At 36.4% G+C, this 20,362-nt stretch overlaps 1 protein-coding gene across 1 annotated transcript in view; it reads right to left on the bottom strand.

Moving 5' to 3' along the window:
* Positions 1 to 206: 206 nt before the first annotated feature.
* DPY19L1 (dpy-19 like C-mannosyltransferase 1) overlaps positions 207 to 20,362 on the bottom strand; it is a 45,908-nt gene continuing 25,752 nt past the window's right edge. Inside the window, exons 13-23 of the mRNA XM_027729089.1 lie at positions 19,794 to 19,853; positions 17,213 to 17,293; positions 16,371 to 16,472; positions 15,606 to 15,677; positions 14,112 to 14,161; positions 12,754 to 12,778; positions 11,047 to 11,166; positions 6,200 to 6,374; positions 5,338 to 5,437; positions 3,769 to 3,894; positions 207 to 1,793 (exon numbers count right to left, since the gene is read on the bottom strand). Of these exons, the coding sequence (XP_027584890.1) occupies positions 1,637 to 1,793; positions 3,769 to 3,894; positions 5,338 to 5,437; positions 6,200 to 6,374; positions 11,047 to 11,166; positions 12,754 to 12,778; positions 14,112 to 14,161; positions 15,606 to 15,677; positions 16,371 to 16,472; positions 17,213 to 17,293; positions 19,794 to 19,853 (1,068 nt within the window). The 3' untranslated portion in view covers positions 207 to 1,636. The remainder of the gene's footprint in view (positions 1,794 to 3,768; positions 3,895 to 5,337; positions 5,438 to 6,199; positions 6,375 to 11,046; positions 11,167 to 12,753; positions 12,779 to 14,111; positions 14,162 to 15,605; positions 15,678 to 16,370; positions 16,473 to 17,212; positions 17,294 to 19,793; positions 19,854 to 20,362) is intronic.

The following is a 20,362-nucleotide window of genomic DNA, read 5'->3' as shown; positions in this document are numbered from 1 at the left end:
TAAATAAGTATTTGACATTTTCTCAATGCCTTTTCAAATATTCCTGCACTGATATTTTGAATAAAAAAGGAGGCTAGAAAGAGGTGTGTGGGTTTGGGTTTAGTTGAAGGTTCAGCTTCAATCGTTATCTGCTGCGGTACCTGTATTAAACTTCAGTTTACGGACATAAGAGACAAGTGTAACATCCATCAGAAACGTGAGAACAATTTCCATCTTTCTCTTTTTTATTTAACCACATAAGTACATGTCAACAGTTGGCATAAACTTCATAAAAATACAGTACCTTTTTGTGCCGAAACACTAGTCACAATGTTTATATAAAGATTTTTTTCCTGCTTCCTTGAATTCAATTAACATTTTAAAAAGTGACTTTCCAAAAGCCCTTTCTTTGTGAGTTTCCTTATAGAAATTTTTCCAAAAGCTATTCTGTAAAAGTTAAAAAGCTAATGCATTTTCAGCCATTCTCCCTCACCCTCTCAATAAAACAGATTTTAAAAAAATAAGAAGTTTTACAATACTGATCAGTTGTTATACTACTACTTTATCACAGGTTCCCATTTAATTGATACTGTTATAGGCGTGATGGATGGTATCCTATAGCACCTAGAATTGCTAGATGCTATTAGGGCTAAAAAGATCAGTCATATCAATAGACTGATGTCTGAACAAAAAAAAAAAAAACTAAGTCAAAACAAATCCAAAACATGAATGATATACAGCGAAACATCAGACTTGAGAAGTCTTATACTGTAGAATCACAATTACTGTGATACTTCCCAATGGCAATAAACATACAAAAATTCTACCAGGTCAGGTAAACGACTAAAGGGTGTCCTTGCACTGGGTATCTTGGAAAGTGAATTCTCTATCTAATTATAATATTGGTGTGACACCAAGATGACAGAAAAACTGCAGAACCAGTCTAATAATGTTGAAGCAATTACACCCACACGACTGACTACACCCATTTCACAACTGGGGCTTAATTTTTCTTTAATGCTGATGATAAAGTCCAGGGAAGATCTAATATATGGGGAAATAAAACAGGGAATACATTTTGAAAGTAATTTCTTATCAAGTTAGGCGCTGAAGGTCTAGTTAAGGCAGTGAAGGATTTATTTTAGTATCTTTCTAAGGCTATGACAGATTTTTCCTGAATAAAGCATTTTCCCTTAAAAATTTCATGTATATTATGCCAGCTTATTGTGAATGCATAACAATGCTAAAAACCCTTGGACACTGAGAAGCTAAACTATTGCTTACTGCAAATATTACCCTTATTAGTCTTCTTTTTTAATATCAATAGGATTCCAGGAACATGCACCAAAAAAAACGAAGTTTCAAGTCCGCCTACAAACTTTTCCATAGCTACTTTTAACTCTTTTTGGATCAGTGTTAAATAAAATGTGCAAACATATAATCATTTGCATAGCAAATCTCAAGGGACTGACCCTGAAATAGAAATTCAAACTGTTAGGTTTAAGATATTTCTATAATCAGAATTCACTTAAAATGGTAAAAAATAAAATACACATTTCTCCATTTTAAGTCTAGTAGAAAAGGTATTTCTGATTTAGAATTCTTATAGTTAATAGTTTAAAGATTTGAAAGACCGATGCTTCATTGCATTGAAATGTTATTCCTTTGGAATCTTCAAGACTCTGTAATTGCTATTTTCAAATACTGTGATGAAATATGGCCTGGAATTCTTGCTCATAAGGGTACATAAAGGAATTTTTCCCCTATTGGCAGGATCTTCGACATCCCAAATTTCAGGCATACTGCAACCAGGCCTAGAAAACATACGAATATGAAAAGAGAAATGAAGAAATGCCATAAAAAACCCCAAACATTTAGCTTCCTGAACTCAGTTTAATAATGCCCCATGAATACTTGATTGTGACATATATTTTTTTAAGTTTGTCTTTATACTAGACATTATCAGATTACAAAACCAGTAAATATAGTAGTAATTTAAAAATAATATTGAGAATGTGTAAAATGGATCTGCTTTTGCAGTTATGTAATCATTAAATAATTAATTTGGAGTAGAAAGCATATAAAACAACACAAATTATACCATATACGTTACCAGAGACCCTTAAGTCTTATAAAATGGGGGGTGATATTCACATTCCTAACATTTCTAAAGAAAATTCAGGAAATAAAACACCTTAAAAAAGTAACTTCTTGCTTTTTATTAAGAACCATAGCCAACATAAATTCCCTGGAATTTTAGAGAATTCCATAAATTTGTCTTTCAAAGTTAGAATTACTGAAAATTTTCTAATTTTAACAAAGATAAGAGCAAAGAAGTAGAACATATACATTTAATTTTATTCTAAATGAAAATAAAATAAAATAAAATCAAAAATCCAAACTGATTGTTTTCTGGAGGGCAGAAAGAGAAATCAAGGGGGGGAAAAAGGAAAAAACATAGCTCTTTCTGAAGGACAGCTTAAATGTGACAAAATTTTTAGTGACTAGCAGTCATAATATTTTGGTACTCCAACTATGTGTTACTCTGCACCTTTTATTCATACTAGGCTTTCATTATACACATACATCTGTTCTTACCACTACAGAACAATGACTTGTTTCCTCAGTGAATCTTTTCACACATACAACACAGCTTTTCAGGTGCACACCAAGAACACAAGGTTATCAATATGAGTAAAGCCAATTATCACAGAATCATAGAATCAGCTGGGTTGGAAAGGACCTGTGAGATCATCAAGTCCAACCCTTGATCCAACACCACCGTGGTTACTAGACCATGGGACTAAGTGCCAGACCCAGCCTCATCTTAAAAACCTCCAGGGATGGAGAATCCAGCACTTCACTGGGCAGCCCATTCCAATGCCTGATTACCCTCTCTGTAAAGAATTTCTTCCTAATATCCAACCTAAACCTAAACACAGTATTCATGTTTGCAGTGACTCTACACATCTTAGCTCACTGCAGTAGGAAACAGTATCACTAGTACAAAAGTAAAAGAAAAAAAGCTGAGGTGCTGTAACTGTAATAGTAGAATCACAGAATCATAGAATCATGTGGGTTGGAAAAGACCTCCGAGATCATCAAGTCCAACCCTTGATCCACTACCACCATGGTTACTAGACCATGGCACTAAGTGCCACATCCAGTCTCATCTTAAAAACCTCCAGGGACCGTGAATCCACCACCTCCCTGGGCAGCCCATTCCAATGCCTGACTACCCCCTCTGTAAAGAATTTCTTCCTAATATCCCACCTAAACCTCCCCTGGTACAGCTTAAGACCATGCCCTCTTGTCTTACTGACAGCCGCCTGGGAGAAGAGACCAACCCCCACCCGGCTACAACCTCTTTTCAGGTAGTTGTAGAGAGTGATGAGGTCTCCCCCGAGCCTCCTCTTCTCCAGACTAAACAACCCCAGCTCCCTCAGCCTCTCCTCATAGGACTTGTGTTCAAGTCCCTTCACCAGCCTTGTTGCTCTTCTCTGGACCTGCTCCAGCACCTCAATATCCTTCCTGAACTGAGGGGCCCAGAACTGGACACAGTACTCCAGGTGTGGCCTCACCAGGGCTGAGTACAGGGGAAGAATCACTTCCCTGGACCTGTTGGCCACACTGTTTCTGATAAAGGCCAGGTATCTAGATGCTGGACAAAAATGTATTTTTGACACTTTAAAGTACAGACCAACATTTCAAAACTACCACTTGGTATGAATCTTATACTGAATTTTTGAGCGGAGTGTCATTCTTGTGAGAAAGAGGGAGACTACTCACTTTTTTCTGCTTACACATAATGACTCTTCAAGAATGTAGTAATTCACTCCTAGTTCCATCAATTCTCTTTTTACTTCATTTGCAGGTTTTCGACTGTACATGGAATACACTACTTTAGTTCTGGCCCTTCAAAAAGAATAATACAAAAGTTAGCTAGCAATCTAGCATGAGAATGTAAGCTTTAACTTTAGACTGGAGAGGAAGGCTTTTTTTTTTCACAAGATAACTATGCTAAAAAAAAGTTTACATTAATAGTACTATTTGCTTAAATGTGATTATTTCTTCACAAATCTAATGATTCCAAGCACAATGTTTACAGTCCTTTGATTTTTCTGTAGCAGGAGACAACTTAGTAACAAGAGCCATGGTTACTGTGAACAGAAAGTGTGAAGATGTCAAAGCAATGCATTCATTATATAATACTGAAGGCCAGAAACAACCTTGCTTGGACTGTAGGTGATCAGAAGGAATCATTCGCCGAGCCTCTCCGCAAAAGGTCACACTCACTGCCCTTTTTCAGACTTTGTTAAATGCAGAGTGCAAGACCTGATGTTCACCTATGCTGATCAAGCAAAATCAGCACTTGAACACCATGATCCTGTTGTGGAACTAGATGACCTTTAAGGTCCCTTCCAGCCCAGGCCATTCTATATCACCCAGTAATATCCACCTTTGAATGTGCAAAGCACGACATTGTTAACTCACATTCATTTTCTGATACCGTACTGCCGGTACTTTATTTTCTCCAGACATTCCCTGTCCCATATTTTTGTAGCTAGAATAAAATAGGATATTTCAGTTGGAAGGGACACACATCAATCATCTAGTCCAACTGCCTGACCAATTCAGGGCAGACCAAAAGTTAAAGCAAGTTAATGCCAACAGAGGACTAAGGACATAAGGTACATAAAATTAATCCCTGCCCTTTCTCTTTTATCCCTCTCTATCTTGCTGTTTTCTTGTTGTGTGTTGGGGTTTTTTAACCAGTTTTACCAAATTAACAAAAAATGATGCTACAATATTAAATTTATTAGAATAAGTTCTTGACCTTTTCCGATAAATCAATTCAGTTTCGCAAAATATCCTGATTTTGAAAATAACAGAGTAGAAAACTTAGTAATTCCATTATAAAATTTCACTTTCAACTACTCTTAGTATTTCAATAATTAACAAATGATCACAAAACAAATGACAGCCAGTCACAGAGAGCTAATAGAAATAACTAAACTAGCTATCTTGAGAAAAAAATCAAACCTGTCTACAATGTCAGGAGTAACTAGAATGAAGAAAGGACATAACAGTACACATTAAATTCAATTCCATAATTTAATTCCAATTTGTTTTGTATATAAGTTTGAAGCCATATCTATCCCTACAGTATATCCCTTCAGATGAACACAAATCCTGAAGAAATAATGCGTGACTTTTCAATCTGACTAAAATAGCAAACCAAGTTCTATGGGGTTTTAACAAATTTTACAGTATAACATGATGCCATTCCTAGAGTATACTGCAAACATTAAGAGAATTAATAGCAAATACAAATAAACCCTCAACTGCAAAATTTACCTTAAACCTGCATCTTCATAGTGAGGATGATTTACAATAGGACGCAGTGTAGACAATTTAACACTTGCCATTGTAGGCATTGCTCCAGCAAACACTGCATCTGAAATGCACAATTAAAGGCATGTTTGACATGAAGAATCGAACAGCAAAGGTAGAGAAACAGTTCAAATACCTAAACAGTAATCCTCTAGAAAAAACATAGAGTTTTTAGAAGGCGGGACACGGCAGGAACAGGAGATGTGCAAAATCTGTTTTCTTTTTAACCTTGAATTCAACATGAGCCATTAGATAACTCAGCATCTAAGAATGAAGATTTAATGCATCTTATTTTTCTTGAACGGGTAGAATAACATAGTTATTACGACAACTCACTTTGTCACTTCTTATGCTAGTGTTAAATGGGCAATAAAATGTCAGTCCACTTTGGCTTGAACGTATTTTACTTTGTTTCCAGCCAGTTTTCTGACACTTTTACTTATTTTAGGGAAAGAAGTGGTGCAACCACAACACAGACACATTTTTAATTCTCTTCTAGCAAAATGGTGATCATGGACCCACATACAGGACCAGTGTCATTTAAGCAAAAACCTATTTTAATTGGACTTGGCAAAGAGGCTTTTGTTGAAATACTACATCAGTGGCTAGAACCTCCAGACCAGTAGCCTGCAGTCTAAAAAGCAAGCTTTCAGTGCTTTTCTCATTTGAAGTAGCTTCTATACAGACAAGTATATATGACTTGGCTTTAGGCCTGTCCCAAGGCAAAGCCACAAACTGTAGCAATACCTATGCAATCATTCATGACAAGTTCTATGGTTCGATCTCACAGTAAATGGGGAACATTCTACACTATTAAACAGTTTACCTTGTCTGGTATTGACTTTTATCCACTCCAAAAGTTCTTCTTGTGGCAAATTGCTAAATTCTCCCATGATGTTCCACTGAGTTTGAAGGTTTGCAGATCCCTCTATTGCCATCAATGCTAAAATAGCAAAGACCAACGTTTTGGGCTGGATTTTATAGAAGAGCCATCCAAATAACTGAAATGCAAGAATCGATTAATTCCTAGACAACAATTCTGTAATGTTGTATGTAGAACAATTCATTTTTATTTCTCTATGAGGAACCTAATATATATTACAGTATGAAACACCTCTGCTTAATTATTCATCTTTGTTCAACTGAGAGAAGAAAAGGTTTTAATCACAGGTTTCTAATACCTAAAATGTAGTTGTAGAGAAGATGGGACTTTACTCCCTTCACGAAGATGCACTTATTTTTTCCTTTTTCCTTCATTAAAAATCTTTCTTTAAAATGTGTTACAAACTGGATTACTTTCCAGTGAAAATCAACATCAGGTCACTTTTTCCTTACAAAGCATTCCAAACAATGAAAATATTTTTATTTAAAAAAAGTACATTATTATTTTTATTGTTCATTAGCTGCCACAAGATGATGGTAATGGAAAGTACAAGGATTCAATGGGCTGAAAGAACAAAATATATCAAATTCCTTTTCCATGTGCACAATAATAATCTTTAGCCTCCAAATATATTAGTTATACTAATACCACTGCAGGTAAACTTTCGTGGTCTTCTAGATGAAAGGACAGTGTTGATCTCAATTACAATAAGATAACTGCCTCTTAAATTTCCTTAATTTTTTCTTGCATCTGTAAAACCAAACTGTTGCTTTTTAACATATACTTTATTCAAATATCTAAAACTTCATCTAACGATAAGCGTACCGAGTGTTAATCAATCATTTGGTCACAAGTCTCATCTTCCCCTTCTCATCTCCCTCCACTGCAGCAGATCTGACTCAGTATTGCACATACAGTCAGACTTCTCAACCTCAAGAAACTATTTCTGCTCAGCAGCCAGTAGGACAGAAAAAGCTCATTAAAAACCACTTGATATTTTCCTAATCCTATAAAAACAAACAAAATGAAACAAAAAAAAAAAGAAACACCACACCAAAAAAGGGTTTCCTTATTGCTCACTTAAGTCTTAGAAGTGGTCTGCTCAATTGTAGCTGAACAGCCTTATGGGCCAGTACTTCTCTATCATGCTGAAGCCAGTCCTGTATCAGCTGGCAGATTACCAGCCTCTCCCTACTAAAGAAAGCATACATCAGTCAGATCAGAAAAAAAATCCAGCTTGTCTTCTATAGGTATCAATCAGGACCAACCTAGGGGACATGCTCAACAGGCAAAAGAATCTTCATTGATAACAAGACAAGGGAATTGATTTTATTTTTACTTACACTGTTCACCTAAAGTTAGGTACTCTTCAACATAGGTATGTACTTCTCCTAAGGCCCAAGCCAGGGCCAGGATATTCCCAAGCTGTATTATATGTGGCAGCTGGTCATTCATCACTTTCTGCACAGAATAACTGTCCGAACCACAGCGATCTGAAGCCCTTCCCTAGCATTCATGACCTATTTCTTTCAAACCAACTATGCTTCCACGATGCTGCAAAGAAGGAAGAAAATGCCAATGAACCTAAGTCACCTGGTCCAACAGGGGCAGCTCCCAGAACAGGAAATCTTCTGCAACAGCAGCTTCCCGAGAATCTTACTCTCACTCTACAACCATCGGTAACAGCAGAACAACCAAAGTGCCAAAATGCAGTTGGCAGCAGAAGAAAAAAAAATATTGACCAAATACTCTAAACGTATCTTCCCTTTCAATATTTACATAGTAATGACATGTGGCATCCTCTAAGATACAACACACAACAATTACCAAAAGCACCAGCTTTCATTAACCGGCCTGATGACTTTAGTTTCAGTGCTAAAAAAACAACAATTCAGAAAGAATTACTGAAATGCTGCTACTCAGGTGCTTTAAAAACAAAAAGATCGCTATGCGGCCAAAAATAGCAGTACACATTTTATTATTTTTTATTTCTCAGAAGGCTGAGGTGCCTTTTCCCGTGGCACAAAACATAGAAATACTTTTAGTTCTGAACTTCACTAGAAAATTCTACTGTTACCACCACTATCACCACCACCACGACCAGGGCAGAAAAGCCCATCAATTTTCTTCTAGAAAATATACAATTAAAACAAGAACTAAGAACAAATTAACTTTGGGCAGGACTAATTTATACTGTAATTGTTATCTAGAAATCATATGTTAAAAGAAAACAGATTTTTTTCTTTTTGCTTTTCTGACTTTTGAAAAGAAACTTCATTTCAAATTATTTAGAAACACCTCATGAAAGTTCATTTGGAGAAATCTAACCAGTGTAACTGCTATTACTGAAATAACCAGACCACCTAAGAGGTTGCCAGTATTTCAAGAACAACTAAGAACTGGAAAACCGAACACCTGTGAACCTTACAGAACAGCAAGTACGTAGAGCAAAATTCCTCAAGACTCAAGTCCCAATGCTCAGTTACAAGGTAGCTAAATAAAGTTACTTTTTGAAGAAGTTTTGACAAATTTTTAGCATTTTATATTTTAACTGTACAGACTGATTTGATGTTGGCCAACACTAAGCACTTCTACCTAGGCCAAATAACAAATCAGGCATGAAGAAAGTGATGAGCACAACGCTTAAGCAGACTGATATTGTGTAACCCGTCCAGTATTATAAAGAACTGTCCTTCCCTTAGAGAACCTGCAGGGAAACAATTCAGTTTTCTAGGAAACAATCATTTGTTCAGCTGGTATAATATGGGATAGCTTTCTCCTCTTTGCATAATTCTGTCTCATTAACGTATCTTCCCGTTGTTTGACACAGGCATCAGCTGTTTCACAGACAGTAACTGCCTTCATCATACAACCCTAATTCACCTTTAAGACACTTCCTAAAAAATCACTGCAGAGTGTCTCTTCACAGAGACCTCTGAAGATCCAGCCCTGCTGCTCAGGCAGGGTCACCCAGAGCCAGGTGCCCAGGTCCATGTCCAGACAGCTTTTGAGTATCTCCATTGTTTTGGGATTCATTCATTCATACAAAATTCTCCTTGAAGTCAGGGTCCGATTGAAAAATATGAAGCCCAGTTTGCATGTGCATTAAAAATTCAAACAGGTAATTATTTACACTACTTTTTCATTTTCCCAGTAATCAAGCACTGGCTGGTAATAATCCCCAAAGGGCTGATTATACCAGCAAGGTACAGCAGCTCTCTGACCACACCTCTTTCCCTGGAAAATTTCTACACTGGCGCAAAAGGCAGTATGTTTGTAGCAGAGCAAACTGGAATTTCATGGTTGCCTGGAATTAACGGTTCTCACGTTCTTAGCAGAGCTGAGCTGAAAGTGCGTACCACAGAGTGAGGACTTGTCAGGCAGTCCGTAACACACTTCCTTTCCAAAACTAAAAACTTGTCCTGATTGCAAGCAGACTTTTCCAGAGTACATGCCTTCTCCTTCACTACTGAGAACAAGCCAGCAGATGCTTCAGTGTTTCTAAAGCATGATGCTGCTGCTCATCTGCATGTCTAGTGTACCAGAAGAAGAGTCCTTCCTCCAGAAATAATATGTGTGTAATGTATTAACATTACAGCTGATTAAAGTAGCCTCTGCTTCTACTGTTAAACTTGACTGGTAGGTCATCCAAATATTTGCAGGCATCATCTTATGAACACAGAATATTGAAATTGTGCTCTTATCACTCTGCAAAATGGCTGCTAAAAACACGCTGCCTTGGTGAAATCAGGCACCCACACTAATACAGTCATACCTGGAAAGGTGAATGGTATTGTGGAGAGAAGTCTAACACAGGTAAATAACATGCACATGTTAACTTAGCAAGTGCTTAATCATCCTCACAGTGAAAAAGTTCCCAGATGTTTAGAGGGAACCACCTGTGTTTCACTGTGTGCCCACTGCCTCTCGTCCCGTCACTGGCCACCACTTGAAAGAGCCAGCCATTCCCCCCAGTTTTGTATCATCAGCAAACTTGCTGAGGGTACTCTCTGCCCCATCATCCAGACCATTAACAAAGACACTGAGCAGTCTGGACGCAGCACTGACCCCTCGGGTAAATTGATAGTTACTGGCCTTCAAGCAGACCATGCACCACTGATCACCCCCCTCTGGGTTCAGCCATTCAGACAGTTTTCTATCTGCCTCCCTCTCTGCTTCCCAGACAAAAGACTACTTACCCTACTTTTGCTGCAAGTGCAAACCTTCTAAAACAGCTATTTAAATATAGATTGAAAATCTAGTAACATTTTATGTTATAGATGACTTCAAACTAGAAAGATTAAATCCGAGTTAGATATATGACTTTGATTTTTAAGACTGAAATGTTTTCAACGTGCAAGACTTCAAACAAGACTTCTAGAAAGAAATAACAGACAAAAATATGCAAGGCAATAAGCTCTGAAGAGCTGTGAAAACACAGTGTAAACAAAGTCAAACACTAGATAAAATTAATGGTCAATAAAAACTTGCAATGGCATAGAGGTGTGTAAATGCAGTAAAATCTAGTATATGTCTCCCTATGTTCAAGCTGAGTACACAGCATGTTAACTCATATAATAATGCAATTGGACAAGTTGCATAAAACATGACATTTACTTTATTTGGGAAGAAGTGAGAATGGAACTATTTTTTGACAGGCAATATAACCTGCTTTATTTTTAACTGCTACCCTCAGGTTCAGCAATTACATGCAGAGAAATCTGCTTTAGGACAAACATCTTTGTAATACTGTAAGTACTGAGATAGCTACAGGATAAAAGAGATCTTACCTGCTTTGAACACACCAAGGAAGCCATAACACATAGATGTGGTGTCAAAAACAGTTTTAGTCTCATGATTAAAATTGCTAGGACACTGTATGCCAACAGCTGCAATGCATGGAATACCAGCTGAAAGGAAAAAAAAAACCACAAGAAAGGAGCATAATATTTCATACTTTTCACTTCTGTCTTAAACACACAACTTCATTTTCAATACAAATTATGAGCTTGTCTGAAAGTACAAATCAAAGTAAAGATCTTCATATTTCAGATAGTAATAATGACTTTCTCTTATCTTTTTTCTAAAGTGTATCTAGTATGCTAAGGAATGGAACAACAGGAAGGTAAACATTAACAATAAAATCAAAAGGAGCTGGAGAAATGGCTAGCTATTAAAAAAAAAATCCTTAAACAACAGACAAATGTAAAATTTCTTGTATAACCTCTTTACAGAAGTCAAGAGACCTTGCTGTTTAATGTCCAGAATACCCAAGTATGGAATGAAAGTAGAGAATAAAATCATCCTTGATAATCACACAGTCACAGGCAGCTTGCTCACGTATTCTCAGAAAATGTTAAAAAGCATCAGATATCACTCACCACTACTGACATTGAATCTATGTTACCTGTCGAAGTGCTGTGGTAAATCATAGAGGCATTTTTTCAGTCAGTGCTTTTATCTAAGTGATTGCTTATCACAGAATCATTTAGGTTGGAAAAGATCTCTAGGAAAAAGTCCAACCATTAATCTAACACTACCAAGTCCATCACTAAGCTATGTCTCTCAGTGCCACATCGACATGTCTTTAAATACCTCCTGGGATGGTGACTCAACTCCTTCCCTGGGCAGCCTGCTCCAATGCTTGACAACCCTTATGGTGAAGAAATTTTTCCTAATATCCAATCTAAAATTCCCCTAAGGCAACTTGACAGACATTTACCAGCTCTCTGGGCCACCTGTTCCAATGTTTCACCACTCTCTTTGTAAGAAACTTCTTCCTTATACCTAGTCGAAATCTACTTGATTTCAGTTTTAAGTCATTATCCCTTGTCCTATCACAATAGGCCCTGCTAAAAAGTTTGTTCCCATCTTTCTTACAGGTCCCCTTTAAGCACTGAAAGGCCCCAATAAGGTCTCCCTGGAGTCGAGTCTTCTCCACACTGAACAACTCCAACTCTCTCAGCCTGTCTTCATAGAAGAGCTGTTCCATCCCTGATTGTTTTTGTGGACCTCCCCTGACAGGTCCATTTTTTCCTGTGCTGAGGGCTCCAGAGCAGGACACAGTACACTGTTTTGCATAACTTTACTAAAAAGAACCATGTGTAGTATTATATTCATTATGGCATGTTTCAAAACAGAATTTTAACATTATCTATCATGTCAAAGCCCAGCAAAGGAAGCAATCTCCTTCTCAGTCTATATGGAGAAAACTGAAGATCCAGACTAATTTCAGTGTCTTTTTGTACTGCTATAGCAAAAGGCCAAGACTCCTCTCCTGCAGTCACCCCCACTAGCCAGTATATTTTTTTGTTCAACATTCCAGAATTATTCTGGTGACATAACAGATGCAATTTAAGATGAGTGAATAAAAGGTGTGAATACTTAGCTTCAAATAAAGCATGTTTATCAGCATCACACCATTACAACCCGCATTTCAATATTGAGTATTTGCATTAACGTACAAGTTAAAAAATTGTGTAGAAAAAGAATCTTACCTCACCATGGTTAAAACGCTCTTCTCTGAAAAAAAAAATCCAAATCCCACATTATTTATGTATTACAGAAGCACCGGTTTTATTTCAAAATCATCATAGGGGCATTAGACAACATAACTAATCCAGTAAGCATGAGTCAATGTCTGCACAGAATTTTTTTTCACTCTGTGAAAGTTTTAAATATACTGCAAATCAGTAACTATCTTCCTCAATCCCTGTATCTATTTGGAAATATGAATATTAATTTTAGCATGTTTTTTTAATTCCATTAATTATAGAACAGCTTATTTAGAAAATGAAACTTCAGTAATGTAAAAAAAAAAAAAATCACAGAATTGTTAGGATTTGAAGGGACCTCTGGAGATCATCCAGTCCAACGCCCCTGCCAAGGCACGGTCACCTCAAGCAGGCAACACAGGAATGTGTCCAGGTGGGTTTTGAATGTCTCCAGAGATGGAGACTTCATGCCCTCCCTGGGCAGCCTGTTCCAGTACTCTGCCACCCTCAACAGAAGAAAGAAGTTCTTCCTCAACTGAGGTGAAACTTGTGTTTTCATTTACAGCCATTACTCCTTGTCCTGTCACTGGGCACCACTGAAAAGAAGCAGAACACTGGTACCAAAAGAAGAGTCAGTCAGGCACTTCATATATTGATCTTGGATTGTCAGACAGAAATACAAATGTGAAAAGAGTCAAAATCTTGTACACTTGTTGTTCTCCAAAATCATCTGTGAAGATAGGATGCTGAATCCTGCTCACATCTGTTGACAGATAGCAGAGACCACTGAAATGATTAATGGTATTTTACAAAAAAACGGGGAGCAGAAAGACATGCCAGGGAAATGATGACACTCAACTGGACAAACTGATTTCTCTTTAGCACGGCATCAACAAGTGATGTCAAACAGCTCTGATAGGTAGAGTATGTATTAGATATTCAGATAATAAAATTAATACAGTTGGGATCCCTTCCTAAGGATTAAACTCATGTATCTTTATAACCTGGGAAAAAATAATGGGGAGAAAAGAATTTGCATTCACTATTTATAGTAAAAAAGCAAAAAGATATATAAATATTGGTTTAGGAACAGAGCAGAAAAGTAAATTATTAAATAAAAAATCTAGGCTTAAATAGGTTAACATGTCTAAAATGAGTTCAGCAGCTAACCTTAGGTTTAGATACCATATAAAAATACCACATATAGTGCATCCAAGCCAATCAGTTACTGGACTATACATAACTCATCCTTCGAAAAGGACCAATATAATGTAGAATTCTGAATTATGTAGCATATAGCAAATCAAATGAACTTTCCACAGAAAATTCAGTTTTACATTAAAAAAGAAGGCAATACTTACCTCTCATATTGGCCTGTCTGAGATAAGGACCACATAATAGATTTAATTGCCTGGAGAAAACATGAGCGAACAAAAAATATAAATAAACTTTCAAAAGCATTCCAAAGCATTTTCAACATTTGCTAAATTAAACCACACCTTGGTAATCTCATTTTGAGAAAATGCTAAGATAAAAGACACGCAATGTTTTAGCTAAAACTTCTTTTTGAGGATGTTTAATTAGCCAGGCAGTTAGCAGTTATCCCATCTGTTCCTGTGTAAACTGTAAGTTGTTTTTATGCAAATTATACATAATCAAACTTACAAAACCAGTTATAAACTCCAGTTATAGTATTCATCAGCTAGGTGACAGAAATATTTTTGGTACTCAACATCAGAGCAAATCTTACCACTGACTCAGGACTGAACCTTTGCAAAAATCTTCATATAGAGAACAAAGAATTTGAAGTAAATGTTTTTGAAAACCTGTAATTTATCTAACTGTACTGGGTTTACCTGGCAAGGTTTGGTAGCAGGGGGCCTGCAGGGGTAGCTTCTGTGAAAAGAGACTGGGGGCTGCCCCCATGTCAGAGAGAGCCACTTCCAGAGAGCTTCAAACCAGATCTTATCACTGGCCAAAGCTGAACCCATCAGTGACACTGGTGGGGCCTCTACTGATAACATGTTTAAGAAAAGGTAACTGTGCAGCAGGTTTAAGAGAGGGCAGTGAGAAAAATGGGAGAGAAACAACCCTGAAGCCACTGAGGTCACTGAAGGAGGGAGAAGAGATGCTCTAGGTGCCACAAGATTCCCTTGCAGCTTTGGAGAAGACCATGGTGATGTAGGTTTTTTCCCCCTACAGCCCATGAAGGACTACAGTGGAGCAATATTCACCTGCAGCTTGTGGAGAACTCCATGCCAGAGCAGTTGGATGTGCCCTGAAGGATGCTGAAATTCATGGAGAACCCACAAGGGAGCAAATTCCTAGCAGGAGCTGCAGCTCATGGAGAAGAGCCGACAAAAGAGCAGGTTTTCTGGCACGAGCTGCAACCTGTGGGGGATCCACGCTGGAGCAGTCTGTTCCTGAAGACTGTGCCCCATGGAAAGGACCTATGATAGGCCAGTTCTTAAAAGATCTGCAGCCTACGGAAGGGACCCATTAAGCCAGGCGATGAGGGGAAGGCATCTTTAGTTTTGCTTTTGTTTCTCATAATCCTACTCTATTTTTCATCCTCAATAAATTGATCTTCCTCAATTCAAGTCTGTTTTGCTCATTACAGGAAATCAGAGAGTGATCCCCCTACATTTATTTTGACCCATGAGATTTTTCAACTCTTCTTTCCCCTTGTCATAATGAGGACAGGGAAGGGGAGAATGGCTTAGCGGGTACCTAGCAGCCAGCCAAGGTTAACCCACCACACTAACTTCTTCCCATCTCAAAATAAATAGTCATCTCTTTAAAAAAGCTGAAAACTAAATTCCAGGTAAAGGTGATTCACTACATTAATCACTTACCCTTTTGATGATTACCCCAAAAACCACCAGGACAACTGGTAATAAGAGAGTCTTTGTGTATCTTACTGGAGTCTAAAATGGAAATTAACTGCATTAATTGTTTTCCATTAATCTATAATTATTTCAGTGGTCATTTAAAAGGAAATAATATAAAGAGTTTTTCCTTGAGTAAAACGTAAATGTAAACTCTACCCAGCAATCGTAACACTGGGGTCATCACTAAATTATTTCTAATTCTTTGGCAAGCCACTCAAAGCCTAGAAGTAGATTGTATCTCATCTGAATTTGAGTACTATGGGTTGAGTAATCTAAAAACATTCTAAATGCATACCTAGATACTGATGAACTAAAAAACATCTGCTAATGCCATATTATGAAGTTTCAGTGCTGTTCTGTAGTCTAAATCTACGACATAAGGCCTTTGCAGCTCTCTGTATATTTTCCATATACTCAAAACCAGTCACTGAGAGCCACATAAACTCTTAAGTTTGCAGATCTGTAACCTTTCATTTATCCCTGAGCAAGGACTTCTTTCATTCAAGCAAGCATATTTCTTAGATCCAAAAACAAAACAGTGTTTTTAGTTCAATTAAATGCAATAAAAGCAGCTAAATTTAGCTTTAGCTCATTAATTTCTCTTTTCACAAGTACGCCCTTGAACTTATGATGGCAGTAGGAGGTGATAGTTCTTAGATGTTTTAAGTTACAAACAAAGATAAACCAAGAAGCTCCCCTTTCCATAATCATATATTTTGACCAAATTACCTCTTTTTCCATGAAGTCAAACTCGGCAGCACAGGTATACATTAATGTATCAAAATCCTTGTAGCCAATAAATTTAGATTTCAATATATTTCCTATATGAGCCTGATACAGGAAAAAAATGCAAACTGCAGTAAGCAAAAACTGTCCTGTTTTCCACAGCAAAGTAGTTTAAATGTAAATTAGAACAGAAGTTTATGCATTTACAATATTGTTATAACAGTTCCAAAAATCTACTTCCAGTGTATTAAATGACATCTTTGACTGTAACACAGATTGGATGGTGTCAAATAAAAAGCAGAAAACAGTAGAAAAAGAGGTATTATCATTGTGATTGGATTAAGGAAGCGTATAGTTTTATATAGTCATATTTTAAAATACGAGCTTCCCATCTTTTACCTCTTGATAGACATCTGCAGACAAGTTTTTAACAACAGAACAAATCGGCTGAAGTAAAGCAAGACAACCTTGTTACAACAATCATTTCAAAACTGTCCTAAAAATTAGCTTCAGAGAAGAGTGAGCTAAGAAACTGAGTAAATAAAAGGTGTAGGTAGAAGATATACAAAATAAACAAAGGTCTATAAATCCACATTTAAAAACAAATGCGGAATATTTACTAACTCAAAAGTAAAGACATTTGTCTTTTCACAAACTTTGGTAATGACATCTCAAAGTGATAACACATAATGAAAGAGAAAGCAAATATACAATCTCTCTCCCATTTCTGCAAAACAAATATTGGAATTTCATGGAAGTTTATCAATAATATGTCAAACTCAAAATACTAAGAATTATAAAAGTTTTGGAAGACACCAACCAGACACTCCAATAGGAGAACTTACATCATCGGCTACTCCAAGCACAAAAGAAGTCAGGTATTTCAAGGTGACTGTCCCAAATAACCAGGCACATCCTTCAATGACCTTAAAAATGTATTTGGAATGAAATAAACATTTCTTGAATGTTTAAAGAAATCTTTTATTTTTTAAAAGGCTTATTAAATTTAGCTACTACTTACAAATTCTCCTATGTTATCACCCATAAATACAGTAATTTCTAACCAATGACACCTGCCAGATTTCAGTACACTGAGGTGTTTAAAGTTTCTGTATTTTCTGTTACAGCTGAAATAATTTTGTGCAGCTGATTTACACTACAGTTGCATACAACATTATCACAGAGGAGGCACCAAAGTTAACTTTAAACAGGGGCTGCCAGTTCCATCTGTTTTGCATACACCAGTGCGTAAGGATTATTTTCCAACAAGAGCCATTTCATATTCTCAGGTTGTGCTACTCTGGTTCAAATCTTTGGAGGAATTAGCTGATTTATAGCACCATTTAAAGATAATCTCAAGTTAGAACTTGAAGGAAATATGAACAAAATATGAACAGTTATTACTTTTAGTTACGTATCAAGTTTATCCCTGCGGCAGAAAGATTAAATTCTTGGCAGTGACGCTTAATCTATTTAATTCTTTATAAAACTGGATCAACTGAATAGGAAAACCTGTCTCAGTATCTTGTATTTGGGACTCACAGCAGATGCTTTCAGAGAGAATTCAACAAAATACAAACTGATCTTCGCCCTTATGTAACCAGGTCAGGGTTTTTATGTGATGATGGGTTGCATTCAATCATCTCATATAATGGCTGCTAAGAAACCTAGGAGGTATCCTAATCCTTTTCTGAATGCCTCTATTTTTTTTTTTTTTTTGCTTCCATAGTAACTTTTCTCTTCCTTATAAGCTTATTGCTACTAGCATCAGGGGCACTAAAAAAACCTATAATTATATCGTACTTCTATTCACTGGCTTTGTAATATTTACCTTTATTTTTCAAGATGTAGAATTCTAACCTATTTTAAAATCTCAGCTATTTAGTGAATCTACATTAATAATTATCTTCATACTCTACTTAAATCTGATGGTAGTAGATCTTGGGGGAAGGTATTCTAGTTTGTTAATTTTTTTTTTAAACTAAGACACATTGCCTGAGACTGCATGCAATATGTATGATGTTACATATGAATTTCCAAAATAAAAGAAATAATTATGCTTTCACTATAGTTCCTTCTCCGTGACTTCCATCATGTATTTTCCTTTTTGATGCCTGCTCAGTAATGAATTGATGTATTCAGAGAACTTTCCATAAAAATACCAAGATTTCTCTGCTGAGTGGCAAGACCTTATTTAGCATCAATTATTTTATATACACATTTACGGTGGTGGTGGTGGTCCTCCTTTGAAAACTTAACCATTTAATCCCACCCTTTGTTTCTTACCTTCTAACATTCACACCTTATCCCATGAGTTTAATTTCTTTTATAGTTCCAGTTAGATAACTTCTCCAAAAGGTTTCTGAAACCCAAATGCACTGCATTCACCCACACACCCTTAACTACATCCTTCAGAGAAGTCAAACACATTTGCGAGGCATGACTTCCTTCCACAGAGGTTGTATTGGATCTCTTTCATTATGCTGCACGTACATACAGCTTAACAACTTCATCACTGCACATGTTTTTATTCTTTTAGAAAAACCAGATTTATTAGTCTACCATTGCACAAATGCCTTGGATCTCCTTTTTTAAAAGCTGACATGGGATATGCCTATACTGATTTTTCTTGGTACCACAGTTAACTACATTGGCAGGCATGTATACATGAATTGCAGTTTGCTATAAATATTTTAATTCCTTTCTATTCTAATTCTAATTGTACAAATTCCATCCAGGTTTCCTAACAAGTTATCCTTCATTTAATAAGAATGCCTGTCTTAAGTCAATCATAGTCTAGGTAGGCTCCCATTTCAGATGTTTTTACACATTGATGTTACGTCTTAAGCAGCAAGTCACTTCTCATGTTTTCTACAGGGTTGTATTTTATTCATAACAGTTTTAGGAGTGTCCCCTGTTTGGACATGACTTCTACTGCCTTCAAACCCCACCCACACACCCTACAGTGTTTTATTCCAACGTGCTTTCTTATGTAATTTTAAGATGTTTGCTGTCATTATAAAAACATGTTTTAAAAATTATATAGGACACATTTTAGTGAACATCTAAGGCAGTATCTTAATCTCCATTTCTGCAAGGACTGTTACGCTTTTATTTGCCTTTTCTAAATTGATCTTTATTTTAAAGGGGTTTCCATACAGATCTTAGGTTTTGTAAACATGTTAAGTTTTTAATTTAAAATTAAATGTGTTGTCATTCAAAGGCTATTTCAGTTTTCTGACAGAAATGTATGCTTCTGCCCCTTTTAGGATTAATTGCTGAGAACATGACCAATCTATTAAAGACAGTAGTTAAGATATATTCCTTGATTTTCCATGATTAAAAACTAAGTTATTTCTGTATTTCACTAAACCAAAGAAAAGTCTTAGTTTTTCTCTAAAATTCAAAATATATGAAATTCCTTACCCAGACATAGACTTCCCTTCTGCGGCTTTTCAAGATTTTTGGACTCCAAACAAGAATTCTCTAATAAAAAATGAATGCACATTTTCAGGTAACATAGTAACAATAAGACATTTTAGTACCCTGAATGAGGTTTTTTTTTGTTTTGTTTGGTAAGCCTATTGCAACAAACAGGTACTTATTAAAAAACCTTCCATTATTAATACAACCTCAAAGACAAATGAATATGTAGCAGTACGAATTCACCCTGCACTAGCAAAACACACCAGCATAAAAACTCTTCCTGCAGTTTATATACAATTAATGGAAGAATACTTTTTTTCTTAACAAGTAAGGAGAGTCTGTATTACACAGTTCTAAGCATCTTTAAATCAAAGCCAATGGGAAACTAAATTATGTCTGCTTTGTGAATGACAAGAAACATCTGAAGCAATAAATAAATTACTGGGAGCCTAATACAAACAATTTTCAAGTAAGGCATCAGAATATGGAGGGTGGTAGGAGTTACTCATATTTTTCTGTTTCACATTATGTTCCTCTATTTATGACACAAGGAAGATTCATTTTAAGCT

This window comes from Pipra filicauda, unplaced genomic scaffold, assembly GCF_003945595.2.
Source record: "Pipra filicauda isolate LSUMZ 115617 unplaced genomic scaffold, ASM394559v2 scaffold363_size724302_pilon, whole genome shotgun sequence".
In the NCBI taxonomy this organism is placed as follows: Eukaryota; Metazoa; Chordata; class Aves; order Passeriformes; family Pipridae; genus Pipra; species Pipra filicauda.
Note: the sequence above shows the minus strand (reverse complement) of the source record. Positions and strands in the feature narration are given on the sequence as shown.